This window comes from Setaria viridis, chromosome 6, assembly GCF_005286985.2.
Source record: "Setaria viridis chromosome 6, Setaria_viridis_v4.0, whole genome shotgun sequence".
NCBI classification, from domain to species: domain Eukaryota; kingdom Viridiplantae; phylum Streptophyta; class Magnoliopsida; order Poales; family Poaceae; genus Setaria; species Setaria viridis.
Window position 1 is genome coordinate 2,432,360 of NC_048268.2, and position 17,123 is coordinate 2,449,482.

Here is a 17,123-nt window from a genome sequence, read left to right on the forward strand (position 1 = left end):
CCTTAATCCGTGAAAACTTGACTCATCCTGCACGTCTCCTATATGCAAGCATCGGGTCAGCCCTAGCGCTATAGCCTGCGATAAGCTGTCCTCTCTGTGAGCGGTGGTCAGCAGGGCTAGGTGCTTAAACGTAACAGGATAGCTACCTAGGGAAATTACACGACCTACAGAGTAGGACGTGTAAGAATTTACTTCTACAGTAAATTAAACTTCCAAGTTGTTCAATTATTAAATGATCTACACTATGCTACATAATGTTTGTATTGTCCTTCTTCAGCTCAAAAACTACTCGGCGTGTCTCCCGTCGCCTGGCCGACCGGTTTGGCTCGGGGCGGGAGGCGACTTTGCGTGCTTCGGTGGCTCGGCCGGCTCCGGGGTTTGGGGGTTGGACGCCGCAAACGACTCGGCGTGCCTCCCATCGTCCGATCGACCTCTTTGGCTCGGGTTGGGAGGCGACTTGACGTGCTTCCGTGACTCGTCCGACTCCCAGGCTTGGGGGCTGGGCACCACAGACGACTCGACGTGCCTCCCGTTGCACGGCCAACCTCTCTGCCTCGGGGTAGAAGGCGACTCGACGTGCTTCTGTGGCTTGGCCGGCTCCCAGGCTCGGGGGTTGGGCGCCACAGACGACTCGGTGTGCCTCCCGTCACCCGGCCGACCTCTTTGGCTTGGGGCGGGAGGTGACTTGGCGTACTTTTGCAGGTCATCCGGCTCTCAGGCTCGGGGGCTGGGTGCCGTCGACGACTCGGTGTGCCTCCCGTCGCCTAGTCGTCCTCTCTAGCTTGGGGCGGGAGGCGACTCTACGTGCTTCCGTGACTCGTCCAGCTCCTAGGCTCGAGGGCTGGGCGTCGCAGACGACTCGGTGTGCCTCCCCTTGCCCAGCCGACCTCTCTAGGTTGGGGTGGAATGCGACTCGGTGTGCCTCCGCAGCTGTACCAGTCATCGTTCTCGGGGGTTGGACACCTATTTCAGGTCGGCGTGCCTCCGTGGCTCCGCTAGTCCTCATCCTTAGGGGCTGGGCACCTACTTTAGGTCGGCGTGCCTACTTTAGTCACTTCATCCTGTTTGGCTCTTTAGTCCTTTTTAGTCACCTTTTAGTTACTAAAATTTTAGGAGGTGGAACCAAACACCCCTTTAGTATTATGTTTAAGTGCTAGCTTGGAAAAGAAAGACATGGTAAAAAGGCTCACCCGGAATTTCACGGTAATAATATGACCTTCTTGTTCTAGTGGTTGTCTAGGAACATAAATATATTGTTCCACGGTGGCGGACAATGGCGGCGGCAGCGGTTGGCGGACGAGGGGTGCGGCGACGATAAGAATGTGTTTTTAGGCTGGGAGCAGAGTTCCGGTGTACCTTCACCTCTCCTGCAGGAACTGGGAGCCGAGCTGAGCCTTTCCCAGGCAGAGGCGCGCGCTCGAGCAGTCGTTGGATGGACTAAGTCGCCACGGGGTCCCCAGAACCATGCATGCAGGAAGAGTACAAGGCCGCTTGCGTGAATGGGCCTCACCTCAGTGACATGTTGTCAAGCAATGACTCTGCCGACACTCTACCGACCACGCGTGCAGCTGGCAGAAGTTGGTTTTGGCGGTGAAGGAAACAGCCATATATGGTACTGGTACACATGCATAGGGGATGCAACTTGTGTGTTCTGTCTGCTGTGAAGCAAAAGGAAAATATATCCACAACCTATCTCTTCTTTGGCCGTGTGTTAAGATCCAAGGCCGTGTACCGGGTGTTCTGACTTTCCTGGAAGCCTCCGTGACTTTTTATAGAGGAGGCTGCCATCTCCTCTATACGAAAAGAAACGCAAAAAGTTAAATGCGTTTTTACTGCCATCTCCTCTATTATTTGTATCCACACAACCTAAATCTATACCTATTATTAAAAGCAAGCAACGTCTCTGCTAGGATTTTTCGTACGTCCCCCTAATTTTGCAAAAAAAATCCTGACATTTCGTGAAATCAACCCGCAGTCCAATTCCGAGTATAGGGGGGCTCGGTTGGAAAAAATAGGAAAGCGAGGGGGTTAAAGGGGAAAGAGCTCAGCTCCCTCGTCCCCCTCCCCTCCCTCGGGGGATCGAGACGCCGCCGCTCCGTCCGGCCCGTCCGGCTCCGGGCCCCTTCCTCGGGGATGGAGATGCCGTCGCTCCGTCCGGCTCCAGGCCCCTCCCTCGGGGGATCGAGATGCCGTTGCTCCGTCCGGCTCCGGGCCCCTCCCTCGGGGGATCGAGACGCCGCCGCTCCATTCGGCTCCGAGGCCGGTGGCCAGTTCCCACCTTCGCCCTCCACCCAATCTCCACCGACGACATCCCACCACCGCTCCGTCCGGCTTCGAGGCCGGTGGCCAGTTCCCACCTTCGCCCTCCACCCAATCTCCACCGACGACATCCCACTGCCGCTCCGTCCGGCTCCAAGGCTGGCGGCCGGTTCCCACCTTCGCCCTCCACCCCATGTCCACCGACGACATCCCTCCATCCTCCGACGTTGACGCCATCATCCTCTGGTTCCTGCGCCACTTCAGGGACCCGCGCGACACCGGCCGTGTCGACCCTGGTAATGGCCACCGCATCCTCGAGGTGGCAGCGAAGCAGGCAGCGATTGGGGTGGAGGCCAGTCTGCCAGGAGAGCTCGCTGCCGAATCGGATCGGAATCGAGGCTGACTCGGGGCCAGACTGCCAGGAGAGTTCACTGCCGAACCGGATCGGAATCGAGGCCGACTCGGATAGGAATCGAGGTTGCGTTCTTGCCTAAATTTAACGTTGCGCATACACATTTACATTATGATAATATATCCATTCTGCGTTCAATGTTGTTTACGGTGTTCTTCAATGTATGCAGATAATGAGAAGATTGATGCATCTGCCAAGAAAAGCAAGAAAAAGAAGTCCAAGACCGAGGCTGATGGTGATGCAATGGACCTGGATAAGCCCTCCAATGCTGCTGATGGCGAAGCTGAGCCTGGAACCGAGAAGAAGAAGAAGAAAAAGAAGCATAAGTTAGAGGAGGAGACCCAGGAGCAGGAGAATGGCGCTGCCAATGGTGACGCTGAGGTTAACGAAACTCCCAAGAAGAAGAAGAAGAAGAGCCGCGAAGTTTCAGAGGAAGCTGAACCTAAGACAGCCACTGAAGAGAAGAAGAAAAAGAAGAAGAAGTCCAAGGCCGAGGACGATGAGTAGTTTATCTACTTTATGGTGATGAATTCGAGTGTTTGTTGAAAACAGAGATGAACATCGAGATTGTGGTCCATGCAGAGTTCGATGAAATCCTGCTCGACTATGAAATTGCATAGGTAAATTGCAGTGGATTGAATTACCTTATAAATCAGTTTCTTTTTATAGGGATACATACCTCCTTTATGAGCTGATGCATCCATTTCTTTGCTGATGTTTTTCAAATTCAAATTCAGCTTGCAGTTCAAATAACGCGCTGCAGTATGCTTGCTGTCTTTTGTTTTTGGTTCTACTTGTGCACAGCCGTACACAGCAATATGATATGAGTTGAGATTTGGCTATTGTTCTCACTAAATCTGTTACTAAAGACTGTACCTACTGTTTGAACCTGTACCTGCTCATCATGTTTTATCATATTTGATTTACATCAGCTTTGCTATCCTGTAAAAATATGTGCAGTAGGATTGGTTCTTTTAGTTTTATGATAGCATTACTATGTGGTTCTTTTAGTTTTACTATGTCTAGCGCGAGAAAGAGGATGCCCTCCTTTTGTCTACCAGTTGCAGCCAATCGCTCGGCACTGGACAAGTTTAGAAGGCTTGAGCATGTACCAAACAACTAGCTTAAATTGCACGATCAGATGGCTGGAGCGTCTTATTGTTTGAGTAATGGTAAAAATATCAAGCAAATAATATGGTTGACAGAAGTACTGCTTAAATATGAATGTGACATGTTTTCGCTCTTGGATGTTAGAATTGATGCGTGGTAGCCAGTAGCTATTAAAAAACTTCTTAAACTTAGGAAATGCTAAATGTTACGGGGAACCAAAAGGAAAAAAAGATATGGCAGTATTTGTGTTGGTATAAAATATCATTAGTTTGAAAAATACAATTGGTCTTTTACCAGAGCAACCCACGGGTATTTTGCTAGTGCTTTTTTAAACCAAGCCACATTCTCTCACTAAGGCCCTCTTTGTTCCTCTAGAACTAAACTAAGGGGGTGTCTGGATACTTTTAACACTTTTTTACCATATTCCTATCTAAATAGGGCTCTATTAAAGTTTAGCACCCCATTTTTTATAAACACATGGAGGGGGTATTAAAACTTGTTAAACTTGTTAAAAGTGGTCCCCCTCTCCACTTTTTCCTACCATTGCCCCCTTCTCTCTCCTCCCTCTCTCTCCACCGGCCATAAATGAGGGGGCAATGGAGTCATTTCCCACCAAATGTGTTAAAGTTTAACACACCATCCAAACACCCCAATGTGTTAAACTTTAGCACTCCATTTGAGAGCGTTAAAACTTTAACACTTGTTAAACTTTAACACAGGGTATCCAAATAGGCCCTAAACTTTAGTCCCCCCTTATTCACTGGACCAAACTTAATTTAGTCCCCCTTGTTTGGTTCTAGTGACTAAAGGCCATTAAAGCAGTTGAACAAAAATAAAACTATCCCTAATCAATGCCTTGGGGATGTTGGTGGCATGTCCATGGCCGGGCAGGGCCTGCTCCGGCGGCGGTGTGTCCAAGTCCGGGCATGGCGAGCTTCGGGGGCGGCACGTCCATGGCCGGCACGGGGTGACCTCCGACAGTGGTGCATCCATGGCCGGGCGGGGTTGGCTCCGACGGCGGCGCATCCAAGGCCGGCGTGGGGCAAGCTCCGAGGGCGGTAGCATGTCGGCCAGGCGGGGCGAGCTCGGTGGTGGTACGGCGGTGGAGGACCGCACCAATCGTGGATTGGATCGCGAGGAGTTGGGGGAGGGATGGGCCGTTAATGAGGGGCCCACCCTGTCCAAAGTTTCTTTTAGTCCCTTTTAGCAATCTCTTGAGGACTAAAGGAATAAATTTTAGGAACTCCGCTTTTGTTTGGCAGTTTAGGACTATAAAAGTGACTAAACTTCAGTAAAGTTTAGCAGCCCGAAACCAAACACCCAGTAACTCATTTGTTTACATCATTCAATAAAGGGGGGAGCTCTTTTATTTAAGTTGGTTTGTTAAATGCCATGCACTCATGCTTTAGAATTCCTTGAATGGTTCTATCCATGAGCCATTTTTCCAGCAGGATCCGGCAGCACTATGTGCTAGTGTCATCCCTCACCGGTCACCGCTGCTGCTAGTCAATCGGAACAATAATGCACGCAGGAAGAGTACAAGGCCACTTGCGTGAATGGGCCTCACCTCAGTCACATGATTAGTAGGAGGCCACTTGCGTATTTATGGCTGAGCATCTGCGTGCAGCTGGCAGAAGTTGGTTTTGGGGGTCCAATAATTAATAGCTACAGTACTATACAAATATAAATATGGGGGTGTCCTTCGCTGACTTCATTTGCATGTGCTAGCTCCGCGGCCAATAACAAAAAGCAACAACCTCTAGCTAGCTCGGCGATCAGTCGAGCCATCCGTCCATTCCCAGTTTCCCACTGCCATGGCCTCGGCTGCAAGCAGCCGCAGCGTGCAGATCCTCCTCCTCATTTGCACTTGCTTTCTCCTACCCTTATCCCTAGCTGCTCAGGGAGCTGATGATAAGAATTCTGTGCAACTAGTAGACTCGAAATTCTCCTTCAGTTTCGACTTCACCAATGCATCCAGCTACCAAGCAGGCGACTTAAGGCTCGAGGGCAACGCTTCGGTGGAAAGCAATCGAGTCGACCTCACCTGCCACTCGCGCGGGAGCATCCATCGTTGCAAGGGGCGGATGTCGTACAACGACCCGGTCACGTTCTACGACGACACAGGCGCCCTGGCGTCTTTCAGCACAAGCTTCACCTTCGTGATCTTGGCCGAAAATGACGACTCCGCGGGGGACGGCCTAGCGTTCTTCCTCTCCGATTACCCATTCAAAATGATACCGGACTCCGAGGGGGGACGTCTCGGCCTCCTTAGCGAGACCACACTACCCTCACAGTCACAGCCCTTCGTTGCCGTCGAGTTCGACACGTTCCAAAACGATTGGGATCCTAGCGCCAAGCACATAGGCGTTGACATCAGTTCCATCCGCTCCTCGAACTATACAAACGTGACGACCAATGGCTTGAATGGCACCATGACAGCCAAAGTCCAATTTGACAACACCACCAACATGCTGCTTGCATCCCTTTGGTTTGATCACCATCCCGATATCAAGCCCGTTGTAGTCACTTATGTGTTGACAGATCCAAAGTCTTTGCTTCCGGGGCAAGTGGAGGTGGGGTTTTCATCGACTACCGGCTTAGCGACTGAGCTCCATCAGATACTCGCATGGTCCTTCAACTCCACTCTTCCTGCTCCGTCTCCACATAAAGGTATGTGCACTGCATACACTACTTGTTCTCGACACAAGCACTAAATACAATATTTTCTTTTTGGGCCTTTTACATTCCTTGGGAAGGTCATTATACGATATTAAGGCTCTTTAAGTATTTTTTTAGATATATAGGGCAATTGTTCTTCTCATAACTATTGTTCTCTCCATTGGCAAAGGTTTTTGTATTCTAATTTAAATTTTTTCAATACTGAAAATAAATTAGCGAGAAATAATCCTCAACCAACATTTCTCAAAAGGAAAATGAAAAGTCAGGGCTCTTCCAATCTTGTTTAGATATGTGTTAGTACGTACGTTCCCACATGGATGTGATGTGTGGGCCGGGGTGTGGTATGTATGTGCATCTTACCTTGTATTCCTAGAAAGAATATTGGTACACAGGTATAAAAAATTGTGCCTCCAAAGTTGTAATTAGTAGCAACTGTTAAAAGTCCATAAAACCACTTGTTTTCCATTTTGAGGAAGGGACAACACTATCACAACAAAGGATCAATACCATTATGATATTAAAAACGGTATACATAACACACATCTGGAATAAACATATTACAGACAAGTTTTAGAGCCCACCATCTAAGCTAAACTCTGTTGGAGCCCAAAAGTGGCACGGTCCGGGATATGTGAGGCTAAGGCCAGAATTGCTTGGTACTAACTCTTGATATTTTGCAAGTTTGGCTTGAATATGAATTGTGCAGGGCAAAAGGGTCGTTTTGGATGCTCTGGACGTAAGTTTGCTAAAAGGGACGAATCAGCACCTGGAAAGATACCAGAAGTAGCGGATATGGCTGATATGACAAAGCCATCCGGTCTGACCAGCCTACTGAAGCGGTCTGACCGGCTATTGGACCTATGGCCGATCCGACAATCAGACCGGTCACCCAACCGGTCAGACCGGTCAGATCTAAGTGATCAAAATGCAGATTGGACTTAACCATTACGTAGATCTCATTGAGATGATCGAAATACATATGTGGATCGTCTAATTTGGAGTCCGGATGAGAGAGTTATGGCTTCGATAAGATTCAACCCTAGGCTGACCGGTTAGACCGGTTGGGATGGGCGGTCTGACCGGTCTACCCTGCCTAGCCCGAATTAGGAGCTGTATTTTGACACGGGATTTATATAATCTTCAACTCCTACTGGGGCAAGACCTCTCCACCGCCACGGCCGATTGAGGGCATCCCAATCGAATCAATCTACAATTTACTTTTATCTTCTCAACCCTAATACTTTTCCAACTCATGCTGTTCATCTACTATTCTCCACGACCATAGATGGCGTTCTAGGCTTGCTGGTTGACCTAGGGCATGCCGGCGACGTCCATGCCCTAACGGGGTCCCTCCCGGGCGAGAGCTTCGACGGCCTTTGCTAGTTTGCTAGTAAACTAGTCGTTCTTCACCACGTAAGTGCGTTTGTTATCCCTTTGCTAGTTTGCTCGTAAACCTAGCCGTCCTCCACCATGTAAATGTGGCTGTTATTCCCCCGAACGATTGACTCGAGCTAAACCCAAGGCAACCGGTCTGACCGGGCTGCTAGACTGGTTTGACCGGCCTGTGCAGCCTCTGTGCTATTCGGTCTGATCGCGACCCGCGCGATCTAGCACACTGTGTGTTGGCCAGAAAAGGCGCCAACACATTTTGGCGACTTCGTTGGGGAAGAAAGATCTGGTTGCTCAAACTGTTCTATCAAACCCTAGCCAAATATCCCATTGATCTATTATTTTGATTCGCCGTTGTAGTTGCATCTAGTCCTTTTGGACCAATTTTATTAAACTGTTTGATCACAAAGTTATTTCATCAACTCTTGAGTTAGGAGATCAAAAGTATTGCAAGTGGCATAATTCATTTGATCATAATACTAGTGACTGCAATATATTTTGTCAACTTATACAATCAGCCATTAATACCAGACGATTGAGATTTTCTCAAACACAAGAGGATGACCAGTTGGCTGCAATTGGTTGTGATGGCAAAGGATCATTAAATCGGTTAGAGTCAGCCGATTCATCAAAAGGTCCAAGTTTAATTGCCAAAGAGAAAGATTCAAAACTCCCAAGTGATGAGAAGGACATCGTCCATGAATTGCAAGTTGAGGCAATAATTGTGGACGACGAGTCTATCAAAATCCTAAAAGTTAATGGGGGGCAAACGGATTTTTCTCCATCAAATCAAGAACCTATTGCTCCTGCTGTGCTGAGCGAACAGGTCATACCGGTTGGGCAAACTGGTCTGACCAGTTTGGACCAACAGGTCAGACCGGTCTCCCAAACTAGTCAGATCGGTTCAGGTTTGAAAAGTTCAGAAATAACGAGACCTGAGCATCCTGTAGTGAATGGAGTTAAAGACCATGTTAAGCACAATGGTAAAAGACTGAAACTCACTTTTGATGAACTTCTTGATAAATATCAGAAGAATAATGAGGTCAAGCGTGCTAATCGGTTGAATTGTGTTAAATCATCAAGATTGCCTCCTAAACATAATTCTGGGAATTGGAATTGGCAAGAAAAAAGGTTTCATTCAGCAGCATCCTGTCCTCCTTTTGGGCCATCAATGCCAATTCCATATGCTCCACATTCCACTAGTTTTCATCCTTACTCATCATGGGGGTGGAATGATCCATGGGCACATACTCCTTCACATTTTAAACCATATCATGTAGAGTATGCATCACCAAGGGAACCATTACGTTTAAGGCAACCTTTGTTGAAAATGACCGTTTTAAGCAAAAGGATCGGTCTAATGTGCTAAAGGAGAAAAAGGTTGTTAAGAAAGTTTATCGAGTGAAAAGAGATGATCGCAAAGATAAGAGTTCAAATCTGAATTCAATCAATGAAAAGCTGATTGACATGCTAAGTACTTTGGCTAGCAATGCCAAGGATGAGGAAAAATTAGCCATTGATCCTCCAAATGCCAAATCTGAACAAAAGAAGTTGAAGAAGCAAAAAAACAAGGAAAGATTGCTGCTGTCCAAAATTGAAGCGAGGCCAAGTCGTCCACTTGGTTTATCAAATTGGCAGAAGAAGAAGCTGCAAAAGCTTAGTGCTCAAAAACTAAAAAAGAAGGGCATGGCATGGGTTCCTAAACAAAGCATACAAACTCAAAGCAGGGATGATGTTCAAGCAAAGGGTGCAGCACAGTTGAAGGAGAAGAGGAAGTTTGAGAGACAATCTCCAAAACTAAGGTTTACACCAAATCATCAAAATTATTGGTCATTACCTTATCCATTTGCTTTACAAATGCCATATGTGCCCATATCTTGGAATTCATCCTTAGATATGTTTGGTTATCTCTCACACACTCATTTTGATCCATGGGTTCCACATGGGTCTTTACATCATGGAGGGTTATCACCAAGTTGCTATGCACGTTGATTAAATTGCAATAGTTGTTGCTATTGATTCTCAGAAGCCGAAATATTTAGTTCTTAGATATTGGCTCTATTCTTAAATATGAAGGATCTCGTCGGGGCAGGCGCACTCCAGGTTGCTCTAGGATCGGCAGACCACCTAGAGCGCCTTCAAACGTCGTCAAGACGAAGGAAGAACAACAAGTAGTAGATTGGAAAAGCTTGGGCAAAGAATAAAGGAAAAGATACAAAATAGGAGATTGGTTTTCTTCGATTGGGTTGGATGCGCTCAATTGGCCGAATCCCTTTATATTTATAGGGAGGGAAGGTCTTCCCCACGCAGGAGTCAAAATCCTAATACAAATCGTGCTAAATTACAACTCCTACTCATACTACACAGAGCCAGACCGGTCAAACCGGCCTGGGCAACTGGTCTGACCGGTTTGCCCGGGTGCAGATCTTGCAAAGGTTGTATCTCCCTCGTCCGAACTCCAAATTGGACGTTCTATATATGAATCTTGATCTAATCCATGAGATGTATGCAATGGTGGAGTCCAATCTTCATTTGGAGCACTTTGATCCAACCGGTCTGACCGGTGGGGTCAACCGGTCTGACCTGTCTGCACGGGGTGCTGATCTTCCCGAGGGCATAACTCTCTCATCCGAAGTCCAAATTGGACATTCCATATATGGATTTCGATTGTCTTGATGAGAGCTATGCCATGGTGAAGTCTAATTTGTATTTTGAAAGTTTTTCCCAAATTGTTCTGACCGGTTGGGAGATCGGTCTGAACAGGTCTGACCATATTTACCCGAACCTGCCACTTTTAGTGTCAACAATTAGATATCCATTGACCGATTTAGAGTTGGCAACCTTATCTTCTTCGATGAAGTTTGGGTTTTCGATTCTAGGTTTAGGGATGGGGAGATTTGTGGCTGGAAGCAGAGCGGGGGCACTACGAAATAAAATCATTGAACAAGAAAGAGGATGCACGGATAAGGATGGCGATTCAAGGCAGATCCGTAGACATCAGTAGTGATGAAGGAAGATTGACTGCCGTCACTGGCAAAGAAACACAACAGGCGGCACCATAGTGCTCAGGGTAGCCGATTGGATCATGATGTGCCCGCAAACACTGACGTAGCAAAGGGACAAAGTATAGGCCGTTGGATCTTAATTCTAGGGTCCAAAAAAATGATAGATTATTAATCAGTAATCTTTCAACTGTTGTATAGACATATCATATATTATTATGTTCGTTGACTGAAAGCAATTAAAATTTCGGTCACCTCTCAGCAAATATAACCAATAATGCATCAACCCGGTCTGCAGCAGTGTCCCATCGTGAAATCACTGTAGGGCAGTACAGGGGGTACTGTAGGACAAGTTGACGGCAATCTAGAAGCAAAAGTGACACGAGTACAAAAAAAAAACACTAAAGAAAGCGCGACCTGACCGACAGTGGTAATACCTCACTCAAATGCAGGAAAAAAAGGGCTTGGGTCGACTCTCGCCGTCGCCCTCCCTAGTGGTGGAACGGTCCTTATTGCACTCGTCATCCTTGGTGTTTTCTTACACAGAAGAAATGCCAATCGAAAGAGAACGCCAGGTACGCGTACGCCTAAAACCTCAGTTGATATTTGTTTCTGGCTGTGTCCATTTTACTGGGTGGTGCAGCAGAGTTCAGTTACAGCAACCGAGCAGTCCCACAATATTCCATCACTAATTAATAAGATAGTATTGGGACTGTCCTAATATAATTTTTAGGATTATTGGAGCAGGTTCCCAATATATATTATCGTCTTTTTAACACTATTTCGCTATGTACTTTCACATAAAAGTTACAACTACGCTATGTTCATGTCCGAATAATTAGCGATGTTTCTATCACACACGATTCGTCTAAGTTTGAAATGCAGAAATTCAAACATAAATATGGTCCAAATGCATCAAACAAATAATCCAAAATAAATATGAAGAAAGGAAACATAGAGCATCACACACTACCATGGAGCTGCCACAAATGCTCAATAAGGTTATCATGAAGTCATTCATGTGCCGCGGGATCTTTAATCTTCCATAGTTCCATTGCACCAATATGTGCCCCTCGATCAAAGCTAAATACATTCTCAAACCAGCATCTCCCTAACCGGTTGGAAAGGGCCATCAGCACCAGTGCTATATTTTGACCGGCAGAGCATGGAAACATTTATGTGTAGTGCATATTTATGCTAGCTGTACATGCAGGCATGGTCGGATGGCCCCACAAAATTTGCGCTTGGTATTGAGGGTTATTTTTCCATGAGCTTTACTTATTACAGAAAAAGGAGCTAACGTGCAGGCATACTATTTTTTTGACAGACAACAGTAGCAAAGAAGAGGACATCGGATATGTTGAGCCGGAGCAACTTAATCTAGCGGTGTTAAGAGATGCAACCGACAATTTCTCGGAAGAAAACAAGCTTGGAGAGGGAGGTTTTGGAGAAGTGTTTAAGGTACATTTTCACCTATATGTATAGACACACAAATGAGAAGTAGTATAATATACTAGCTAGGTACAGTCATCGTGACAGAACTAGTACTATCGTGAATTGCAGTGTAGTGTCACGAAAATGTAAGAATAGGTATTTTCTTTTGTGCAGGGTACATTACAAGATGGGGAAGAGATAGCTGTGAAGAGGCTTTCACAGAACTCCTCACAGGGATTCCAAGAGCTTAAGAACGAGCTTGTTCTGGCTGCCAAGCTTCAGCACAGGAACCTAGTGCGGCTCTTGGGTGTGTCCCTGCAAGAAGAGAAGCTGGTCATCTACGAGTACATGCCCAATAGAAGCCTAGATACCTTCCTTTCTGGTATCCATCAAGCTACTGCTCAGATTCAAAATAAGAGATCTCTCACAAATTCATCTTTCTATATTTGTTCCTCGTTGTGTGTGCAGATCCAGTAAAACGGCAACAGCTCGACTGGAGCAAGAGGTTTTCCATCATCTGCGGTATCGCACGAGGACTTCTCTATCTCCACGAGGAGTCCCGCTTGAAGGTCATTCACAGAGATCTAAAGCCAAGCAATGTATTGCTTGATGCAAAGATGAACCCCAAAATTTCAGATTTTGGCATCGCCAGGGCTTTCGGTGGAGACCAAACTAGAGATATAACAAGACGACCTGTTGGAACACTGTAAGTACCAATAGCAACCTAGCTGTAAATTCTGGCAATACCCTTGATTAATTATTAGTGAGTCCTTATTGCACGTCATTGATGCATTCAGCGGGTACATGTCCCCAGAGTATGCCTATTGGGGGCATGTTTCAACCAAGTCGGACATATTCAGCTTCGGGGTCATAGTCCTGGAAATTGTGACCGGGCGAAAGAACAACAGCGCGTACAACGACAATTCAGACTCCACATCCGTTCTGGGCCATGTAAGTGTATGGACAATAATGCCGTAAGGATATTCCCATGTCACATTTGTTTCACATAAATGTACAACGATGGATCATCTGTTCAGGTATGGGACAAGTGGAGAGCTGGTTCCATGGTGGATGTGGTAGACACATCGCTAGTGGAGTCAGGGTACCCGGAAAGAGAGCTACTCAACTGCATAGAGATCGGTCTCCTATGTGTCCAGGAGAACCCAGCGGACCGACCAGACGCCTCTGCAGTGGTGCTTATGCTCAGCAGCCCGACCTCCACGTCTGATGACAGGCGTGCCCCGTCTAGGCCAGCCTTCGTCTTCAGCTCCGGCTTCACTGAATCAGATCACCCATCAAGATCCAGTGTCAAGATCTCTGATGGCGTGCCGCTGATTAACGGTAAACAGTCCTCGACAACCACGGTTTCAGAGAATGAGATGTCGATCTCAGAGCTTCAGCCGAGATAGATATGTGTAGCACAGAGTGCGCAGCACAAGCCAGCTATGGGCTCGATTTTGACTATAATGAATTATTTATTTTCATTATGCTTCTCCTCTTTATGGCAGCCCACAGCCATGTTCTGTATAGACCAGTCAAACCAGACTACAGAACCGGTCAGACCGGTGCCTCCAAAATTGCTGGACATCATCGAACGTTGAGATGTCACTGATTCTTTACTGCCTCCATTGTTGTTTTCCTCAATGGTTTGATGCTCTAAACTGTTTTCAGCCAGAACTTGTCGTCTAATAGCATGATAATCGCTAGTAAAATGTACGACACCTTCGGCTTTAGAAAAATAAGCATGCTGTTTTCTTTTGCTCAACTTGCTCTTGTACGGCTAAACTTGACACTTTTGGTGTAACAGATTAAGAACATGCATAATGCATGGTTTGGTTGTTGCTCAAAAGTGATTCCAATCTCTTCAGCCCCATTCTGGATTACTGTAATAAAGCTCTCATTTCCATTTGAGCAACTGAAAGAAAACCATAATCCTCCATTCCATCTCCAATAAAGGATCTTAATCCCTTGAAAGCAATATTAGCAAGATCCTTATAAAAAACTGACAAGTTAGAGCAACGGTCCCTAGTTTCTTCGAATCGTGTTATATAATCAGAGACCGATTCATCTTCACCTTGCTAAATGCTATAGAGGTTGGTAGTATGTGATGTTTGAGAATAACTAGCCGGGTAGCTAGAACTAGCATGGCCAATCTTCTCACTCACCAGCATGTTTTGTGGTGTGATCACATATTGTGAATTCACAGCCGATGAATAAATGGTTGAAACACCTTGCAAAATATTATTGAAATTTCTAGCATATGATGTCTCATACAAATTGGCCGAACTCACTATGTTAGTCTGGCCTTGATAATTGCCCACCGGCTTTTGAACTTGCTAGTGGCATTAAAATTTAAAGCAGACATATTATTTGACAATGGCTTTTGCATATAATATTCAGAATTATAATTTGCAAAAGTAGAACCATCTGAATAATGATTAGCCAATGCAACATACCTACTAGTGTCATATCTAGCAACACCAACATGAGGATTCATGGTACTTGCAAAATAATTTATTATGTAATGTATTTGCAACTTGTACCTTGGGCTCATTGTAGTAATATTGTTGTGGAACATAAGGATAGCCTGCCATGATAGGTCTTGATGCTCCTGATCTTGCAGTTGATAAATTTAGATATCGATGATAATTGAAGCAACTAATGACCAATACTTTGCTTGTCTTCTAGTCTTCAATATAGAGCAGCAAGCAAAACACAATGCAATCGGCTTGAGCAGCCTAATGCAAAGTCACAAAGATAGATGCAATTGATCCAAAAAGACCAGATGCAACTATAGCGGTGAATCAAAATAATAGATCAATTAGGTATGTGGCTAGGGTTTGATAGAACGGTTTGAGCAACCAGATCTTTTCTTCCCCAATGGAGTCGCCAAAATGTGTTGGCGCCTTTTCTGGCCAACAAACGAGTACGCTAGATCGTGTGGGTCGCGAATAGACCGAATGGCAGAGATGCCGCACAGGCCGGTCAGACTGGTCCAGCAACCCGGTTAGACTGATCTCCTGGGGTTTGGCCTGGATCAGTCGTTCAAGAGGGTAATGACAAGGCTTATGTAGTGGAGGATGGCTATGTTTACGAGGAAACCAACAAAGTGATAACTAACGTACTTACGTGGCGAAGAACGACTAGTTTACGAGCAAACTAGCAAAGGTCATCGAAGCTCTCGCCCGGGAGAGACCTCGTCAGGGCGTGGACGTCGCCAGCGTGCTCTAGGTCAACCAGCAAGCCTAGAACGCCATTTATGGTCATGGAGAATAGTAGATGAATAGCATGGAGGTTGGAAAAGTATTAGGGTTGAGAAGATAAAATTAAATTGTAGATTGATTTGATTGGGATGCCCTCAATCGGCCGTGGCCTTTATATTTATAGGGTGGGGAGGTCTTGCCCCAGTAGGAGTCGAAGGTTACATCAATCCCGTGTCAAAATACAATTCCTAACTCGGATTAGGTTGGGGAGACTGGTCAGACCGCCCGTCCCAACCGGTCTGACCGGTCAACCCAGGGCTGAATCTTGTCGAATCCATAACTATCTCATCCAAACTCCAAATTAGGCGATCCACATATGTATTTCGATCATCTCGACGAGATCTACGCAATGGTGAAGTCCAATCTGCATTTTGAGCACTTTGATCTGACCGGTCTGACCGGTTGGGTGGCTGGTCTGGATTGCCGGATTGGCCACAGGGACAATAACCGGACAGACCGCTTCAGTAGGCCGGTCAGACAACCGGGCTTTGTCATATCAGCCATATTTGCTACTTTTGGTATTGTTCCAGGTGCTGATTCATCCTTTGTAGCAAAATTATGTTCAGAGGAGCCAAAACGACCCTTTTGTCCTGCACAATTCATATTCAAGCCAAACTTGCAAAATATCAAGAGTTAGTACCAAGCAATTCTAAACTTAGCCGCACATATCCCGGACCGTGCCACTTTTGGGCTCCCACACATGGCCCCCTGTTTCTTGGTATAGCTTGCGTACCAAGAAACATTTATCAGAACCTAAACCGCACAGGAACAGTTTAGAGCATAAGCGCATCAACTATGTTTCACTTTTAAGGACGATAGTGTCTATCAGGCATATTACTTGATTCTGCCTGATATGAAGAAATCATCGTATTGTCCATATTTACACATCTTGTGCGAGTGAGATAAGCCTGAGTATTACTACCTCGGCTATGGATTCTTGAAATACTAACTCAAAGTCACTCTCACCCTCACAAGCTATTGTGGATGCATAAAGCGACCAAATTGTTATAATGTCAATTGGTCTTTGCAATACTTCTCAAATTGAGAACGAAGAAAGATGAAATGATTCAATATTGCACCCACAAGCCATTTCGACCATAAACAAGATAAGGTGAGTAATCAGACCAAAAGATGAACATGATACAATTACCTTGGAATTTACAAAGGCCAGATTACTCTTGCACCTCTCTTGTTTACTCTCGCCTTGTCTTTCAATGCATCTTATATTATGCAAATAAATGACAATAGACTTTCCCCAACTACCAACTTTGGCTTCAGCAAGTTTGAAACTTTATTGGCCAAAGTGGCAAACATACCGGTTAGACCGGTCTCCATGGCGGTCAGACCGGTCTGCCCAGGATGTGCTCTCTGACATCGCCTAACATCAGCCTTTAAATATAAAAGCATCCCATAGACGTTATAGCCTGATGTTTGTTATGCCAGAATGTTAACTTCTGGTTCTCACGCCTAGGTATAGGATTGTACTTATCAAATATGATCTCTAAGCATTTACTAATATCAACATTCAATGATCCATTTACACACTACTAGCAACGAATCATCAAATGCTTCTAC

The 17,123-nt window shown here is 45.9% G+C and overlaps 2 protein-coding genes across 4 annotated transcripts; both read left to right on the forward strand.

Moving 5' to 3' along the window:
• The first annotated feature begins 2,067 nt into the window (after positions 1–2,067).
• On the forward strand, positions 2,068–4,587 carry LOC140223076 (uncharacterized). The gene is made up of 2 exons (XM_072294501.1): positions 2,068–2,736; positions 2,841–4,587. The coding sequence occupies exons 1-2, from the start codon at positions 2,187–2,189 to the stop codon at positions 3,176–3,178; spliced, it is 888 nt and encodes a 295-aa protein (XP_072150602.1). The 5' UTR covers positions 2,068–2,186; the 3' UTR covers positions 3,179–4,587.
• Positions 4,588–5,485: 898 nt separating this feature from the next.
• Positions 5,486–13,913, forward strand: LOC117861161 (cysteine-rich receptor-like protein kinase 6). 3 transcript variants are annotated; one of them, XM_034744674.2, is made up of 7 exons: positions 5,486–6,451; positions 11,304–11,426; positions 12,179–12,312; positions 12,460–12,667; positions 12,754–12,991; positions 13,100–13,236; positions 13,323–13,651. In XM_034744674.2, the coding sequence occupies exons 1-7, from the start codon at positions 5,596–5,598 to the stop codon at positions 13,511–13,513; spliced, it is 1,887 nt and encodes a 628-aa protein (XP_034600565.1). In that variant the 5' UTR covers positions 5,486–5,595; the 3' UTR covers positions 13,514–13,651. The 3 variants fall into 3 exon arrangements, with proteins under 3 accessions (XP_034600565.1, XP_034600564.1, XP_034600563.1); XM_034744672.2 differs by having other exon boundaries at positions 5,487–6,451; positions 13,083–13,236; positions 13,323–13,913; XM_034744673.2 differs by lacking the exon at positions 11,304–11,426 and having other exon boundaries at positions 13,083–13,236; positions 13,323–13,913.
• Positions 13,914–17,123: the final 3,210 nt, after the last annotated feature.